The 17,997-nt window shown below is 42.8% G+C and overlaps 1 protein-coding gene across 1 annotated transcript in view; it reads left to right on the forward strand.

Annotated features, from left to right (window-relative positions):
* The window catches only part of sorcs3a (sortilin related VPS10 domain containing receptor 3a), a 614,798-nt gene that overhangs the window by 575,578 nt on the left and 21,223 nt on the right, over window positions 1-17,997 (forward strand). Inside the window, exons 19-20 of the mRNA XM_061907863.1 lie at window positions 171-357; window positions 17,185-17,318. Coding sequence (XP_061763847.1) covers window positions 171-357; window positions 17,185-17,318 — 321 coding nt within the window. The remainder of the gene's footprint in view (window positions 1-170; window positions 358-17,184; window positions 17,319-17,997) is intronic.

Genomic DNA, 17,997 nt, shown 5'->3' on the forward strand with positions numbered 1-17,997 from the left:
CATGTGTCACAAAAATGATGTTACATACAAAAATCCGTGGAAAACAATTTAAACGTTTGCCTGTTTTTTTTTTTTTTTTCATTGTCTCAGTCAAATGTAGTGAGGCTAGAGTATGAACACAGTATTGTATTGTTCATTGTGGGATGATTGACACATATGCTGTCTTTCAGGGCGATTCTATACAGACCAACATTCAACTGGACTTTGGCGATGGCATCGCTGTGTCCTACTCCAACCTCAGCTGGGCTGAAGAGGGCATCAAACACGTGTACAAATCCGCAGGAATATTCCGGGTCACTGCCCTGGCTGAAAACTCCCTCGGTTATGAGACAACAACACTCTATCTGCACGTCACTTGTAAGTCCACGCGATGTGAAGGACAACTTCACTAATGCACCAGTAAACTGTGCTTTATTTTGAAATTGATGTTGATGTCCAATGCCAGATGTACATCATTTTATTAATAGATAAACCATATTGAATTAATTAAAATAATGTGTATTTTAAAAATGTGCAAATTTGAATGAAATACTTGGGGCGGCCCCACCTCAATCACTTCTCAGAAATCACATTTGTGCTTATTTTGTTATGCTCTGAGATTCAAATAGAGTAGGACTCCAATTTACGAGCTACATCGGTTTGCACGGCTTACCCTAAACCAGTGAAGTTGGCACACTGTGTAAATCGTAATTAAAAACAGAATAAAATGATTTGCAAATCCTTTTCAACCTATATTCGATTAAATAGACTGTAAAGACAAGATACTTAACGTTCAAACTGGAAAACATTGTTGTTTTTTTCCAAATATGAACTCATTTTGAAGTTGAAGCCTGCGACATGTTTAAAAAAAAGCTGGCACAAGTGGCTAAAAAGACTGAGATGGTTGAGGAATGCTTATCAAACACTTATTTGGAACATCCCACAGGTGAACAGGCTAATTGGGAACAGGTGGGTGCCATGATTGGGTATAAAAGCAGCTTCCATGGAATGATCAGTCATTCACAAACAAGGATGGGGCGAGGGTCACCACTTAAAGAACAAATGCGTGAGCAAATTGTCCAACAGTTTAAGAACAACATTTCTCAACAAGCTATTGCAAGGAATTTGGGGAATCTATTCACCAACAACGGTAATATCATCAAAAAGTTCAGAGAACCTGAAAAATATCACTGCATGTAAACGATGATATTATGGACCTTCGATCCCTCAAGCGGTATTGCATCAAAAAGCGACATCAGTGTGTAAAGGATATCCCCACATGGGCATGTAAGCGATGATATTATGGTCCTTCGATCCCTCAGGCGGTACTGTATCAAAAAGCGACATCAATGGGAAAAGGATATCACCACATGTGCACTTCAGAAAACCACTGTCAGTAACTACAGTTTGTCGCTACATCTGTAAGTGCAAGTTAAAACTCTACTATGCAAAGCGAAAGCCATTTATCAACAACAACCAGAAACACCAACGTCTTCGCTGGACCGGAGCTCATCTAAGATGGACTGATGCAAAGTGGAAAAGTGTTCTGTGGTCTGACGAGTCCACATTTCAAATTGTTTTTGGAATCTTTGGACTTTGTGTCTTCCGGAACAAAGAGGAAAAGAACCATCCGGATTGTTATAGGCGCAAAGTTCAAAAGCCAGCATCTGTGATGGTATGGGGGTGTATTAGTACCCAAGGCATGGGTAACTTACACATATGTGAAGGCACCAATAATGCTGAAAGGTACAAACCCTGTTTCCATTTGAGTTGGGAAATTGTGTTAGATGTAAATATAAACGGAATGCAATGATTTGCTAATCCTTTTCAACACATATTCAACAAAGACAAGGTTATTTGATGTTCAAACTCATAAACTTTATTTTATTTTTTGCATATGATAATTAACTTAGAATTTCATGGCTGCAACACATGCCAAAGTAATTGGGAAAGGACATGTTCACCACTGTGTTACATCACATTTTCTTTTAACAACACTCAAACGTTTGGGAACTGAAGAAACTAGTTGTTGAAGTTTTGAAAGTGGAATTCTTTCCCATTCTTCTTTTATGTAGAGCTTCCGTCGTCCAACAGTTCAGGGTCTCCGCCGTCGTATTTTACGCTTCATAATGCGCCACACATTTTGGATGGGAGACAGGTCTGGACTGCATGTGGGCCAGGAAACTACCCGCACTCTTTTACTACGAAGCCACGCTGTTGTACCACGTGGCTTGGCATTGTCTTGCTGAAATAAGCAGGGGCGTCCATGATAACGTTGCTGGATGACAACATATGTTGGTCCAAAACCTGTATGTACATTTTAGCATTAATGGTGCATTCACAGATGTGTAAGTTACCCACGCCATGTAGAGTTCTAACTTGCACTTACAGATGTAGCGACCAACTATAGTTATTGACAGTGGTTTTATGAAGTGCGGGTTCTACCTGAAGAGCTTCAGAGATGGGTCTCCTCAGTTCCTAAATGTTTACTGAGTGTTGTTAAAAGGAAAGGCCATGTAACACAGTGGTAAAAATACCCCTGTGCCAACTTTTTTGCAATGGGTTGCTGCCATTAAATTCTAAGTTAATGATTATTTGCCCCAAAAAAATTGTTTCTCAGTTCAAACATGAAATATATATTTTTTGCAGTCTATTCAATTGAACATAAGGTGAAAATCATTTGATAATCATTTTATTCTGTTTTTATTCACAAATTACACAACGTGCCACTGGTTTTGGGTCTTGTAGTATATCTCAAAACAGTTTAAATGACTTTAAATCAGTATTCGTCCAAGCTTATCCTCCCCAAAACAACCAAATGTTTACATTTAATATGCCTTTGAAAAAGTAATAATAACTTTTAGATAAGGAATATTGTATGCAAAAACAATGCAGTAGAATGTATTTTACAACAATCAACTACACTGCAAAAAGTCAGTGTTCAAAAACAAGAAAAAAAAATACAAAAATGAGGGGTATTTTATTTGAACCAAGCAAAATTATCTGCCAATAGAACAAGAAAATTTGGCTTGTCAAGACTTTCCATAACAAGTGAAAATAGCTCACCTCAATTAAGCCAAAAATACCTTAAAATAAGTATATTCTCACGAATAAAAAGTGCACTTTTCTTCGTAGAAAAAAAAAGACCTTTTTGCTCAATATGTTGAAAAATATTCTTAAATACGTAAATGCTAGTGCCATTATCTTGACATAATGATATGCGCTCGGCATAATTTTTTTTTTCATGCTGCGATGAGGTGGCGACTTGTCCAGGGTTTACCCCGCCTTCCGCCCGATTGTAGCTGAGATAGGCGCCAGCGCCCCCCGCTACCCCATAAGGGAATAAGCGGTAGAAAATGGATGGATGGATGGATGCTTGAAGGAAGAAATTACTACTTTAAAAAAGTAGTTTTACACTTGTGATTGTTGATTGATTGATTGATTGATTGATACTTTTATTAGTAGATTGCACAGTACAGTACATATTCCGTACAATTGACCACTGAATGGTAACACCCGAATAAGTTTTTCAACTTGTTTAAGTCGGGGTCCACGTTAATCAATTCATGGTAATGATGAAACAGCTTTGCAACAGTTGATATTCTAGTTTCATGTTTGACTCAATATAGGTAATAAAATCTCAGCTACAAGCTGTAATATCTTACTAAGATCATTTAGGACCAAAACCCTTAAAACAAGTAAAACACTCTAACATAAAATCTTATGTATGACTGCACAAGTCCTGGGATGCCCATAATGTCCATAACACACCCAGCCAAGTACCACAGGGAGGGGGGATAAAAGTTGTAAAAGTCGGCAAAAGTCCCCAAAAATGTTTAAAATACCTACCCAGGTTCAAGTCCCACAAGTCCCGCCGCCGGCCGGGATGCTCAAACTGTCCAAAACGCGCCCAGCAAAGTCCCACAGGAAGGCAGGGAGAAAAGTCAGGAAAATGTTCAAAAATCACACCCAGGTTCGAGTGCCCACAAGTCTAAAGACTTGTGGCACTCCGTGTGGACCTCGAACCTGGGTAGGTATTTTGAACATTTTCGGGACTTTTGCCGACTTTTCCAACTTTTATTCCCCCTCCCCCATGGGACTCGGTTGGGTGTGTTATGGACATTTCGGACATCCCGGGACTTGCGCGATCGTACATGTGGGACTCGAACCTGGGTAAGTATTTTGAAAATTTTGAGGACTTTTGACAACTTTTCTCACTTTTCTTCCCCACTTCCCGTGGGACTTTGCTGGGTGCGTTTTGGATATTTTTTGCATCCCGGGACTTGTGCGGCCAGCAGCGGAACTCGTGGGAACATTTTGGACAAAATTAGGACTTTTAACCATTTTGCCCCCATTTTGCCCCTCTTCTTCCCCGCCTTTCTGTGCACCCTTGCTGGGTCTGTTTTGGACATTTGCACAAAAATAGTTTCAAACAGGTTTTACTCAATATACGTCATGAAATCTCAGCTACAAGCTGTAATATCTTACTGAGATCATTTAGGGACCAAAACCCGTAAAACAAGTATAACACTCTAAAATAAAATTTGCTAAGTGAGAAAAATTATCTTATCAGACAGAAAATAAGCAAATATCACCCTTATTTGAGATATTTAATCTTACTTAGATTTCAGTTTTGGCAGTGTACAGTAGTTTTATAAAATAATGCATATTTATGTACATAATTTACCTGGGGAAGCAGACTTCTACAAAGTTTTAACTTGCACTTACAGATGTGGCGACCAACTGTAGTTACTGACAGTGGTTTTATGAAGTGTTTCTGAGCCAATGTGGTGATATCCTTTACACACTGATGTCGGTTTTTGATGCAGTACCGCCTGAGGGATCACTGACGTGCAGTGATTTCTCTAGGTCCTCTCAACCTTTTGATGATTTTACGGTCTGTAGATGGTAAAATCCTTAATTTCCTTGCAATAGCTCGTTGAGAAATGTTCTAAAACTGTTCGACAATTTGCTTACAAAGTGGTGACCCTCGCCCCATCCTTTCTTGTGAATGACTGAGCATTTTTTGGGAAGCTGTTTTAATACCCAATCATGGCACCCACATGTTCCCAATCAGCCTGCACACCTGTGGGATGTTCCAAATAAGTGTTTGATGAGCATTCCTCAACTTTATCAGTATTTATTGCCACCTTTCCCAACTTCTTTGTCACGTGTTGCGGGCAACAAATTCAAAAGTTAATGATTATTTGCAAAAAACAAAAAAAAAAGTTTATCAGTTTGAACATCAAATATGTTGTCTTTGAAGAATATTCAACTGAATACTGTAAGGGTTGAAAATGATTTGCAAATCATTGCCTTCCGTTTATATTTACATCCAACACAATTTCCCAACTCATATAGAAACGGGGTTTGTAACAATAGGAATTGTTGTTTATGTTGCACACGGACATCTATACCCAGGTCAGAGTGGTCAGCAAGGGATATGTACCTAGGGTAAAGGCTCAATCGTCCAGTTTGTAGAGTCAGGGGACAGAATGAACTGCAAAACGTCAAACAGACTATCAACGACTCCTCCATATTTTCATGATTATTATCAGTCGTCTGGACTTTTTTTTTTTTTTTTTTAGACTGCATATTGCAGAGGCTGTGCTCCTACTTTGTATGATGCGGACTGACAGGGCTGCGCGCGGGCGGGCTGTCTGGCCAAGTCGGTTAAAAAAAATAACAAAAAGCCGAATGGAAACCGGATTTCAAAATACTTTTATAGTCAAGGTACCGATGTACATACAATATAGTCAAGGTACCGCTGTACATGCAAACATGTAAGCTGTTGATTATTATCCCTCCACCACTGTGTTTTCTCAAGCATCATTTGGCAGAGGTCATTTTTAAACATATGTATGACTCTTTTTGGCAATATTCCAAAATTGTCCAACTCTTAATTACCGATTCCGATATCACCCGATATCGATACATTTATACAGTCGTAGAATTAACACATTATTATGCCTAATTTTGTTGTGATGCCCCGCTGGATGCATTAAACAATGCAACAAGGTTTTACAAAATAAATCAACTCAAGTTATGGAAAAAAAATACCAACACGGCACTGCTATATTGTTTATTGAAGTCACAAAGTGCATTATTTTTTATCTTAACATGCCTCAAAACAGCAGCAACGAATTTGGGACATGCTCCCCCAGAGAGAGCATGAGAAGATTGTGGTGGGCGGGGTCGAGGTGGAGGGGTAGGGGTTAGCGGGACGTGTATATTGTAGCAACCCAGAAGAGTTAGTGCTGCAAGGGTTTCAGTGGACTATAAGTCGCAGTTTTTTTTCAATATTTTGGCCAAGGGTTCGACTTATACTCAGGAGTGACTTATGTGTGGAATTATTAACACATTATCGTAAAACATCAGATAATATTATTTAGCTCATTCACGTAAGAGACTAGACGTATAAGATTTCATGGGATTTATGGATTAGGAGCGACAAATTGTTTGGTGAACGTATAGCATGTTTTATATGTTATAGTTATTTGAATGACTCTTACCATAATATGTTACGTTAACATACCAGGCACCTTCTCAGTTGGTTGTTTATGCGTCATATAACGTACACTTATTCAGCTTGTTGTTCACTATTTTTTATTTATTTTAAATTGCCTTTCAAATGTCTATTCTTGGTGTTGGGTTTTATCAAATAATTTCCCCCCAAAAATGTGACTTATACTCCAGTGCGACTTATATGTGTTTTTCCTTCTTTTTTATGCATTTTCGGCAGGTGCGACGTATACTCCGGAGCGATTTACATTCCGAAAAATACGGTAATCTGGGCAAAATAGGATCCTCATAGGTCGGCAGGAGAAAGGGCCAGGGCACACTGAGCAAGGCAAGAGTCCAAAACAAGAAATCCTTTTGCCTCAGGGGGGACTAGGAAATAAACCAACAAGAGGTTAGGAAATTCAGTACAAAGTAGCGAAAACGTACCAGGACTGGTGAAGCAGGTGCATGCACGAGGGGAGTACTGGATACAATAACCGGTGAGGCCAAACTGTCAGTGACGAGCCTAAATACTGCCGGGTTAATTGAGAGGAAGTGTGCCACAAGGTACGCCCCTTGCCAAGGATGAAACACTGATAACACAGGTGCAGAAAAGGAGAAGGCAGGATAATACCAAAACACAACAGTTCTCCAGAAATGTGTTTGTCAATCTTGTTTGGTGTGGTTTCACAGTGTGACGCATATTTGTAACAGTGTTAAAGTTGTTTATATTTATATTTGACCAAGTATGCTTTGCATTCACTTGTGTGTGTGTGAAAAGCCATAGGTATTATGTGATCAGACCGGCAAGCAAAGGTAGTGTAAGGCATTTAAGGTTTATTGGTGCTCTGTACATCGCCTTACGTTTGTGTACCACTCCGTACAGCGGCGTTTTAAAAAGTCATACATTTTACTATTTGAAACAGATACCGATATTTTCCGAACCAATACCGATAACTTCCGATATTATATTTTAAAGCATTTATCGGCCAATAACATCGGCAGCCCGATATTATCGGACATCTCTATATGACATATATTGCAAAAACCTCATCCCAAGACTGACGTAACACAACCTCCTAGACCGGGGGTCGGCAACCCACGGCTCTAGAGCCGCATGCGGCTCTTAAGCGCCGCCCTAGTGGCTCTCTGTAGCTTTTTCAAAAATATATGAAAAACGCAAAAAGAAACCATATTAAAACATTTTTTGTTTTAATTTGGTTTCTGTAGGAGGACAAACATGATACGAACCTCCCTAATTGTTATAAAGCACACTGTTTATATCAAACATGCCTCACTGATTCGAGTATTTGGCGAACGCCGTTTTGTCCTACTAATTTCGACGGTCCATGAACTTCAATACAAGCAGCTCTTCAGCATCTTTACTTAATTTAAAACTCGGTTAACATCTAAATGTCCTCCAAAATCATACTCGGCTGTCTTTTTCTTCTCGTTTATCAATCATTCAATCAAACAATGTTTATTTATATAACCCTAAATCAGAAGTTTCTCAAAGGGCTGCACAAGCCCCAACGACATCCTCGGTTCAGATCCCACATCAGGGCAAAGAAAAACTCACAACCAAGTGGGATGTCAATATGAATGACTATGAGAAACCTTGGAGAGGACCGCATCATATGTGGGCAACTCCCCCCCCCCTCACTTGGGCAGACCGGATGCAATTGACGTCGAGTCGGTCTAGCATAATATTGTGAAAGTCCAGTCCATAGTGGATCTAACATAATAGTTGGAGAGTCCAGTCCATAGTGGATCTAACATAATAGTGAGAGTTCAGGCCATAGTGGGTCTACCATATTAGTGAGAGTCCAGTCCATAGTGGATCTAATGTAATAGTGAGAGAGTCCAGTCCATAGTAGATCTAGCATAATAGTGAGGGTCCAATCCATAAGGGATCTAACAAATAGTGAGAGTCAAGTCCATAGTGGATCTAACATAATAGTGAGGGTCCAATCCATAGTGGATCTAACATAATAGTGAGAGTCCAGTCCATAGTGGATCTAACATAATAGTGAGGGTCCAATCCATAGTGGATCTAACATAATAGTGAGAGTCCAGTCCATACTGGATCTAACATATTAGTGAGAGTCCAGTCCATAGTGGATCTAATGTAATAGTGAGAGAGTCGAGTCCATAGTGGATCCAACATAATAGTGAGGGTCCAATCCATAATGGATCTAACATAATAATAAGAGTCTAGTCCATAGTGGATCTAACATATTAGTGCGAGTCCAGTCCATAGTGGATCATAGTGGATAAAAGAGACGGCGTGGCGCGGTGGGAGAGTGGCCGTGCGCAACCCGAGGGGCCCTGGTTCAAATCCCACCTAGTACCAACCTCATCACGTCCGTTGTGTCCTGAGCAAGACACTTCACCCTTGCCCCTGATGGGTGCTGGTTGGCGCCTTGCATGGCAGCTCCCTCCATCAGTGTGTGAATGTGTGTGTGAATGGGTAAATGTGGAAGTAGTGTCAAAGCGCTTTGAGTACCTTGAAGGTAGAAAAGTGCTATACAAGTACAACCCATTTATTTATTTATCTAACATAATAGTGGGAGTACAGTCCATAGTGGACCTAACGTAATAGTGAGAGAGTCCAGTCCATAGTGGGTCTAACATAATAGTGAGAGTACAGTCCATAGTGGATCTAACATAATAACATAATAGTGAGAGAGTCCAGTCCATAGTCGATCTAACATAATAGTGAGAGTCCAATCCATAGTGGATCTAACATAATAGTGAGGGTCCAGTCCATAGTGGATCCAACATATTTGTGAGAACCCAGTCCATAGTGGATCTAACATAATAGTGAGGGTCCAATCCATAATGGATCCAACATAATAATGAGAGTCTAGTCCATAGTGGATTTAACATATTAGTGTGAGTCCAGTCCATAGTGGATCTAACATAATAGTGAGAGTACAGTCCATAGTGGATCCAACATATTAGTGAGAGTCCAGTCCATAGTGGATCTAACGTAATAGTGAGAGAGTCCAGTCCATAGTGGATCCAACATAATAGTGAGGGTCCAATCCATAATGGATCTAGCATAATAATGAGAGTCTAGTCCATAGTGGATCTAACATATTAGTGCGAGTCCAGTCCATAGTGGATCTAACATAATAGTGAGAGTACAGTCAATAGTGGATCTATCGTAATAGTGAGAGAGTACAGTCCATAGTGGATCTAACATAATAACATAATAGTGAGAGAGTGCAGTCCATAGTCGATCTAACATAATAGTGAGGGTCCAATCCATAATGGATCTAACATAATAATGAGAGTCCAGTCCATAGTGGATCTAACGTAATAGTGAGAGAGTACAGTCCATAGTGGATCTAACATAATAACATCATAGTGAGAGAGTGCAGTCCATAGTCGATCTAACATAATAGTGAGGGTCCAATCCATAGTGGATCTGACATAATAGTGAGAGTCCAGTCCATAGTGGATCTAACATATTAGTGAGAGTCCAGTCCATAGTGGATCTAACATAATAGTGAGGGTCCAATCCATAATGGATCTAACATAATAATGAGAGTCTAGTCCATAGTGGATCCAACATATTAGTGCGAGTCCAGTCCACAGTGGATCTAACATAATAGTGAGAGTACAGTCCATAGTGGATCTAACGTAATAGTGAGAGTCCAGTCCATAGTGGATCTAACATATTAGTGAGAGTCCACTCCATAGTGGATCTAACGTAATAGTGCGAGAGTCCAATCCATAGTGGATCTAACATAACATAATAGTGAGAGAGTGCAGTCCATAGTGGATCCAACATAATAGTGAGGGTCCAATCCATAATGGATCTAACATAATAATGAGAGTCTAGTCCATAGTGGATCTAACATATTAGTGTGAGTCCAGTCCATAGTGGATCTAACATAATAGTGAGAGTACAGTCCATAGTGGATCTAACATAATAGTGACAATCCAGTTCATAGTGGATCTAACATATTAGTGAGAGTCCAGTCCATAGTGGATCTAACATAATAGTGAGAGAGTCCAGTCCATAGTGGATCCAACATAATAGTGAGGGTCCAATCCATAATGGATCTAACATAATAATGAGAGTCTAGTCCATAGTGGATCTAACATAATAGTTAGATTTCAGTCCATAGTGGATCTACCGTATTAGTGAGAGTCCAGTCCATAGTGGATCTAATGTAATAGTGAGAGAATCCAGTCCATAGTGGCTCTAACATAATAGTGAGAGAGTCCAGTCCTTAGTGGATCTAACATAATAGTGAGAGTACAGTCCACAGTGGATCTAACATAATAGTGAGTGTCCAGTTCATAGTGGATCTAACGTAATCGTGAGAGTCCAGTCCATAGTGGATCTAACAGAATAGTAAGGGTCCAATCCATAGTGGATCCAACATAATAGTGAGAGTCTAGTCCATAGTGAATCCAACATAATAGTGAGAGTCCAGTCCATAGTGGATCTAACAGAATAGTGAGAGTCCAGTCCATAGTGGATCTAACATAATAGGGAGGGTCCAATCCATAGTGGATCTAACATAATAGTGAGAGTACAGTCCATAGTGGATCTAACATAATAGTGAGAGAGTCCAGTCCATAGTGGATCTAACATAATAGTGAGAGTCCAATCCATAGTGGATCTAACATAATAGTGAGAATCCAGTCCATAGTGGATCTAACATAATAGTGAGTGTCCAGTTCATAGTGGATCTAACATAATAGTGAGAGAGTCCAATCCATAGTGGATCTAACGTAATAGTGAGAGAATCCAATCCATAGTGGATCCAACATAATTGTGAGTGCCGAGTCCATAGGGATCTAACATAATAGTGAGAGAGTCCAGTCCATAGTGGATCTAACATAATAGTGAGAGTCCAGTCCATAGTGGACCTAACGTAACAGTGAAAGTCCAGTCCATAGTGGATCTAATTGGGAATAACTAGTAAGCCGGAGTTCTTTGAATGCAGATTTCTTGCCGGGGCATATGGTACAATACAATCGGAAAGATAGGTGTATTATTTTATACATACAGTAAGTAGTAAAAGCTTAAAGTCACATCTTAAGTGCACAGGAAGCCAGTCCAGGTGAGCCAGTATAGGCGTAATATGATCAAACTGTCTTGTTCTTGTCAAAAGTCTAGCAGCCGAATTCTGAACCAACTGTAATCTTTTAATGCTAGACATGGGGAGACCCGAAAATAATATGTTACAGTAATTGAGACAAGATGTAACGAACGCATGGATAATGATCTCAGCGTCGCTAGTGGACAAAATGGAACAAATTTTAGCGATATTACGGAGATGAAAGAAGGCCGTTTTCGTAACACTCTTAATGTGCGACTCAAACGAGAGAGTTGGGTGGAAGACAATACCCAGATTCTTTACCGAGTCGCCTTGTGTAATTGTTTGGTTTTCAAATATTAAATATGTGTCGGTGTCTGGCAGGACCGATAATCAGCATTTCCGTTCTTTTGGCGTTGAGTTGCAAAAAGTTAGCGGACATCCATTGTTTAATTTCATTAAGACACACCTCCAGCTGACTACAATCCGGCGTGTTGGTCAGCTTTAGGGGCATGTAGAGTTGGGTGTCATCAGCATAACAGTGAAAGCTAACACCGTATTTGCGTATGAAGTCACCTAGCGGCAGCATGTAAATAATGAAGAGTGCAAGGCCAAGAACCGAACCCTGAGGAACTCCACACGTTACCTTACCATAGTCCGAGATCACATTGTTTTGGTAGACGCACTGCATCCTGTCAGTAATATACGAGTTAAACCAAGACAAGGCTAAGTCTGACAAACTAATATGTGTAATAGTTTACGTTTACAAGTGTCTGTGTTGGTATTATTAACTCTTAATGGCATTCTTTTTGTATTGTCTCAGTTTCACAAATTCCCCTGGTAAATTCACCTCAACGTTACTATAACCCGTTGCGCCTTTTGTGCGAAAATAGACCTGACTAGATCTCGCTCATCGGCAGTGCGCCTTATGGTCCGGAGTACACGGTACTCCCAGGTGACCTCAAACTGCTCATTTTAAAGTGTGAACCCAGCCATGCAAAGGACAGTTATGTTAATTAGATTACTAGTTTGTACAAACCCCGTTTCCATATGAGTTGGGAAATTGTGTTAGATGTAAATATAAACGGAATACAGTGATTTGCAAATCCTTTTCAACCCATATTCAATTGAATATCCTACAAAGACAACATATTTGATGTTCAAAATGATAAAGCTTTTTCTTTTTTTTGAAAATAATTATTAACTTTAGAATGTGATGCCAGCAACATGTGACAAAGAAGTTGGGAAAGGTGGCAATAAATACTGATGAAGTTGAGGAATTCTCATCAAACATTTATTTGGAACATCCCACAGGTGTGCAGGCTAATTAGAAACAGGTGGGTGCCATGATTGGGTATAAAAATAGCTTCCCAAAAAATGCTCAGTCTTTCACAAGAAAGAATGGGGCCAGGTACACTTTGTCCACAACTGCGTGAGCAAATAGTCAAACAGTTTAAGAACGTTTCTCAAAGTGCAATTGCAAGAAATTTAGGGATTTCAACATCTACGGTCAATCATATCATCAAAAGGTTCAGAGAATCTGGAGAAATCACTCCACGTAAGAAGCATGGTCGGAAACCAACATTGAATGACCTTGACCTTCGATCCCTCAGACGGCACTGTATCAAAAACCGACATCAATCTCTAAAGGAGTCACCACATGGGCTCAGGAACACTTCAGAAAACCCATCCATCCATCCATCCATCTTCTTCCGCTTTTCCGAGGTCGGGTCGCGGGGGCAGCAGCCTAAGCAGGGAAGCCCAGACTTCCCTCTCCCCAGCCACTTCGTCTAGCTCTTCCCGGGGGATCCCGAGGCGTTCCCAGGCCAGCCGGGAGACATAGTCTTCCCAACGTGTCCTGGGTCTTCCCCGTGGCCTCCTACCGGTTGGACGTGCCCTAAACAACTCCCTCGGGAGGCGTTCGGGTGGCATCCTGACCAGATGCCCGAACCACCTCATCTGGCTCCTCTCGATGTGGAGGAGCAGCTGCTTTACTTTGAGTTCCTCCCGGATGACAGAGCTTCTCACCCTATCTCTAAGGGAGAGCCCCGCCACACGGTGGTGGAGGAAACTCATTTCGGCCGCTTCTACCCGTGATCCTATCCTTTCGGTCATGACCCAAAGCTCATGACCATAGGTGAGGATGGGAACGTAGATCGACCGGTAAATTGAGAGCTTTGCCTTCCGGCTCAGCTCCTTTTTCACCACAACAGATCGGTACAACGTCCGCATTACTGAAGACGCCGCACCGATCCGCCTGTCAATCTCACGATCCACTCTTCCCCCACTCGTGAACAAGACTCCTAGGTACTTGAACTCCTCCACTTGGGGCAGGGTCTCCTCCCCAACCCGGAGATGGCACTCCACCCTTTTCCGGGAGAGAACCATGGACTCGGATTTGGAGGTGCTGATTCTCATTCCGGCCGCTTCACACTCGGCTGCGAACCGATCCAGTGAGAGCTGAAGATCCCGGCCAGATGAAGCCAACAGGACCACATCGTCTGCAAAAAGCAGAGACCTAATCCCGCGGCCACCAAACCGGAACCCCTCAATGCCTTGACTGCGCCTAGAAATTCTGTCCATAAAAGTTATGAACAGAATCGGTGACAAAGGGCAACCTTGGCGGAGTCCAACCCTCACTGGAAACGTGTCCGACTTACTGCCAGCAATGCGGACCAAGCTCTGACACTGATCATACAGGGATCGGACTGCCATAATAAGACAGTCCGATACCCCATACTCTCTGAGCACTCCCCACAGGACTTCCCGAAGGACACGGTCGAATGCCTTCTCCAAGTCCACAAAGCACATGTAGACTGGTTGGGCAAACTCCCATGCACCCTCAAGAACCCTGCCGAGAGTATAGAGCTGGTCCACAGTTCCACGACCAGGACGAAAACCACACTGTTCCTCCTGAATCCGAGGTTCGACTTTCCGGCGTAGCCTCCTCTCCAGTACACCTGAATAAACCTTACCGGGAAGGCTGAGGAGTGTGATCCCACGATAGTTGGAACACACCCTCCGGTCGCCCTTCTTAAAGAGAGGGACCACCACCCCGGTCTGCCAATCCAGAGGTAACGCCCCCGATGTCCACGCGATGCTGCAGAGTCTTGTCAACCAAGACAGCCCCACAGCATCCAGAACCTTAAGGAATTCTGGGCGGATCTCATCCACCCCTGGGGCCTTGCCACCGAGGAGCTTTTTAACTACCTCAGCAACCTCAGCCACAGAAATAGGAGAGTCCACCACAGATCCCCCAGCTACTGCTTCCTCATAGGAAGACGTGTTGGTGGGGTTGAGGAGGTCATTAAAGTATTCCTTGCACCTATCCACAACATCCGCAGTTGAGGTCAGCAGAACACCATCCGCACCATACACGGTGTTGACAGTGCACTGCTTCCCCTTCCTGAGGCGGCGGATGGTGGGCCAGAATCGCTTCGAAGCCATCCGGAAGTCATTTTCCATGGCTTCCCCAAACTTTTCCCATGTCCGAGTTTTTGCCTCTGTGAACGCTGAAGCTGCACACCGCTTGGCCTGTCGGTACCTGTCCACTGCCTCTGGAGTCCTATGAACCTAAAGAACCCGATAGGACTCCTTCTTCAGCTTGACGGCATCCCTCACCGCTGGTGTCCACCAGCGGGTTCTAGGATTACCGCCACGACAAGCATCAACTACCTTGCGGCCACAGCTCCGATCAGCCGCCTCGACAATAGAGGTGCGGAACATGGTCCACTGGGACTCAATGTCCAGCACCTCCCTCGTGACATGTTCAAAGTTCCTCCGGAGGTGGGAATTGAAACTTTCTCTGACAGGAGACTCTGCCAGACGTTCCCAGCAAACCCTCACAATGCGTTTGGGCCTGCCAGGTCGGTCCGGCATCCTCCCCCACCATCGCAGCCAACTCACCACCAGGTGGTGATCGGTAGAAAGCTCCGCCCCTCTCTTTACCCGAGTGTCCAAAACATGAGGCCGCAAATCCGATGACACAACTACAAAGTCGATCATGGAACTGCGGCCTAAGGTGTCCTGGTGCCAAGTGCACATATGGACACCCTTATGTTTGAACATGGTGTTTGTTATGGACAAATTATGACGAGCACAGAAGTCCAATAACAAAACACCACTCGGGTTCAGATCCGGGCGACCATTCTTCCCAATCACGCCTCTCCAGGTTTCACTGTCGTTACCAACATGAGCGTTGAAGTCCCCCAGCAGAACAAGGGAATCACCCGGGGGAGCACTCTCCAGTACTCCCTCGAGTGTACCCAAAAAGGGTGGGTACTCTGAACTGATGTTTGGCGCGTAAGCGCAAACAACAGTCAGGACCCGTCCCCCCACCCGAAGGCGGAGGGAGGCTACCCTTTCATCCACTGGGTTGATCTCCAACGTGCAGGCTTTAAGCCGGGGGGCAACCAGAATTGCCACCCCAGCCCGTCGCCTCTCGCTGCCGGCCACGCCAGAGTGAAAGAGAGTCCAGCCCCTTTCAAGAGAAGTGGTTCCAGAGCCCTTGCTGTGCGTCGAAGTGAGTCCGACTACATCCAGCCGGAATTCCTCTACTTCGTGCACTAGCTCAGGCTCCTTTCCCCCCAGTGAGGTGACGTTCCACGTCCCAAGAGCGAGCTTATGTAGCCGAGGATCGGACCGCCAAGTGCCCTGCCTTCGGCTGCCGCCCAGCTCACATTGCACCCGACCTCTATGGCCCCTGCTATGGGTGGTGAGCCCATTGGAGGGGGGACCCACGTTGCCTCTTCGGGCTGTGCCCGGCCGGGCACAGAAAACCACTTCAGAAAACCACTGTCACTAAATATAGTTTGTCGCTACATCTGTAAGTGCAAGTTAAAGCTCTACTATGCAAAGCGAAAGCCATTTATCAACAACATCCAGAAACGCCACCGGCTTCTCTGGTATCGAGATCATCTAAGATGGACTGATGCAAAGTGGAAACTGTTGAAATTTAAAAGACCACAGAACAAAGAATATAGACGGATTTTGGCTTTTTAGGCTTGGCTCTCCCTTCGTCATGACGGACCGGTACAGACCATGTCTAACCATCCTTGGGGAAGTTACTGAACTCCCAAGTTTGTCCCGATGCTGCGTCCTCAGTAGTTGGTTGAGGCTAGAGTGTCAATACCTCGATGGTCGGAAAGTGCTTTACCAGTGAAAGCCTATATACCATCCTTCTCTTGGTCATGAAAAACACTGAAATCCGACCTGGAGGGCAGGACTTCACTCCCACTCACTATACACCCTTTTTCCTACTGGGAACAATTGTTTCCATTTCAAAAGGTGTATAATTCATACCCCGGGGGCTTTACACTTACTTGGAACTGTCCCAGCAAAGGTTAAAGGCCTAGAGGACTGCATTATCCACAAATAGAGACGAGATCCTCGGGCCAACAAACTCGATTCCCTTTAGTCCTTGATAGTCACTTTTCAATAAGCGTCTGTTGAAAACTGAATCGTTTTAAAACTAAATCAAATGTTCCTCTAAGAAACACTCTAAATCCAATTAGTCTGTTCTAGACAGCCAACCACATTTTATAGAGAGTAATAGTTATACTGTACATGCAGAAAAAAAGACAAGGCAAATTAAATGAACAAATGAACATTTAACATGACATTTCGTTTGAACTCCTGTCCACAGGTCCTGTGGAAAATGTCCAGCTTCTTGCTCCCTTTGTGGTTGTCAGAAACAAGGAGGTCAACATCTCAGCAGTCATCTTACCCACTCACCCACGCACAGTCACCTATTTCTGGTGGATTGGCAACAACACCGAGGTAACTTTGTTTTTCCATTGCACCGTTCAAAAAGGCTGTCAGTTTTGTTGTGTAAATCAGGCTGGTAATTACGCACTTTGTACTGGTTTCTCTTTTTATGGGTACACAAAGCTTGCCTGGTCAGGAACCGAGCCCTGCTTTGTAATTTAAAGGTTTGTGGATGTCTCTAGAATTGTGGGCGTCCATTATAAGGCGCACAATACAAACAAAAACGATGAAGTTTAATAATGCCAATTACCGTATTTTTCGGTCCATAAGGTGCACTTAAAATCATTTTTTTCCTCAAAACTCGACAGTGCGCCTTATAACCCGGTGTGACTAATGTACGGAATAATTCTGATTTTGCTCACCGACCTCAAAGCAATTTTATTTGGTACACAGTGTAATGATAAGTGTGACCAGTAGATGGCGGTCAAAAAGAAGAGATGTGTGTAGACTGCACTATGCTGGCAATTTGACTCAAGTAAACAACATCAACATTTTATATGTTTCATTGAAAATATAGAACATTAAACCCGTTTTAGTACAACTTCGATAGCTATGAAGCCGCACCACTTGATGGATTGGCGCCGCATTGAACATACGAGTATTACTTTAAGCAAATGTGTAGCAAAAAAAAATATCAAACAGGAAGTACAGTACAACCAAAATAGGAGCACCGGTGCAGGAAATGATAAAA

The sequence above is a fragment of the Nerophis ophidion genome, linkage group LG01, assembly GCF_033978795.1.
Source record: "Nerophis ophidion isolate RoL-2023_Sa linkage group LG01, RoL_Noph_v1.0, whole genome shotgun sequence".
NCBI classification, from domain to species: domain Eukaryota; kingdom Metazoa; phylum Chordata; class Actinopteri; order Syngnathiformes; family Syngnathidae; genus Nerophis; species Nerophis ophidion.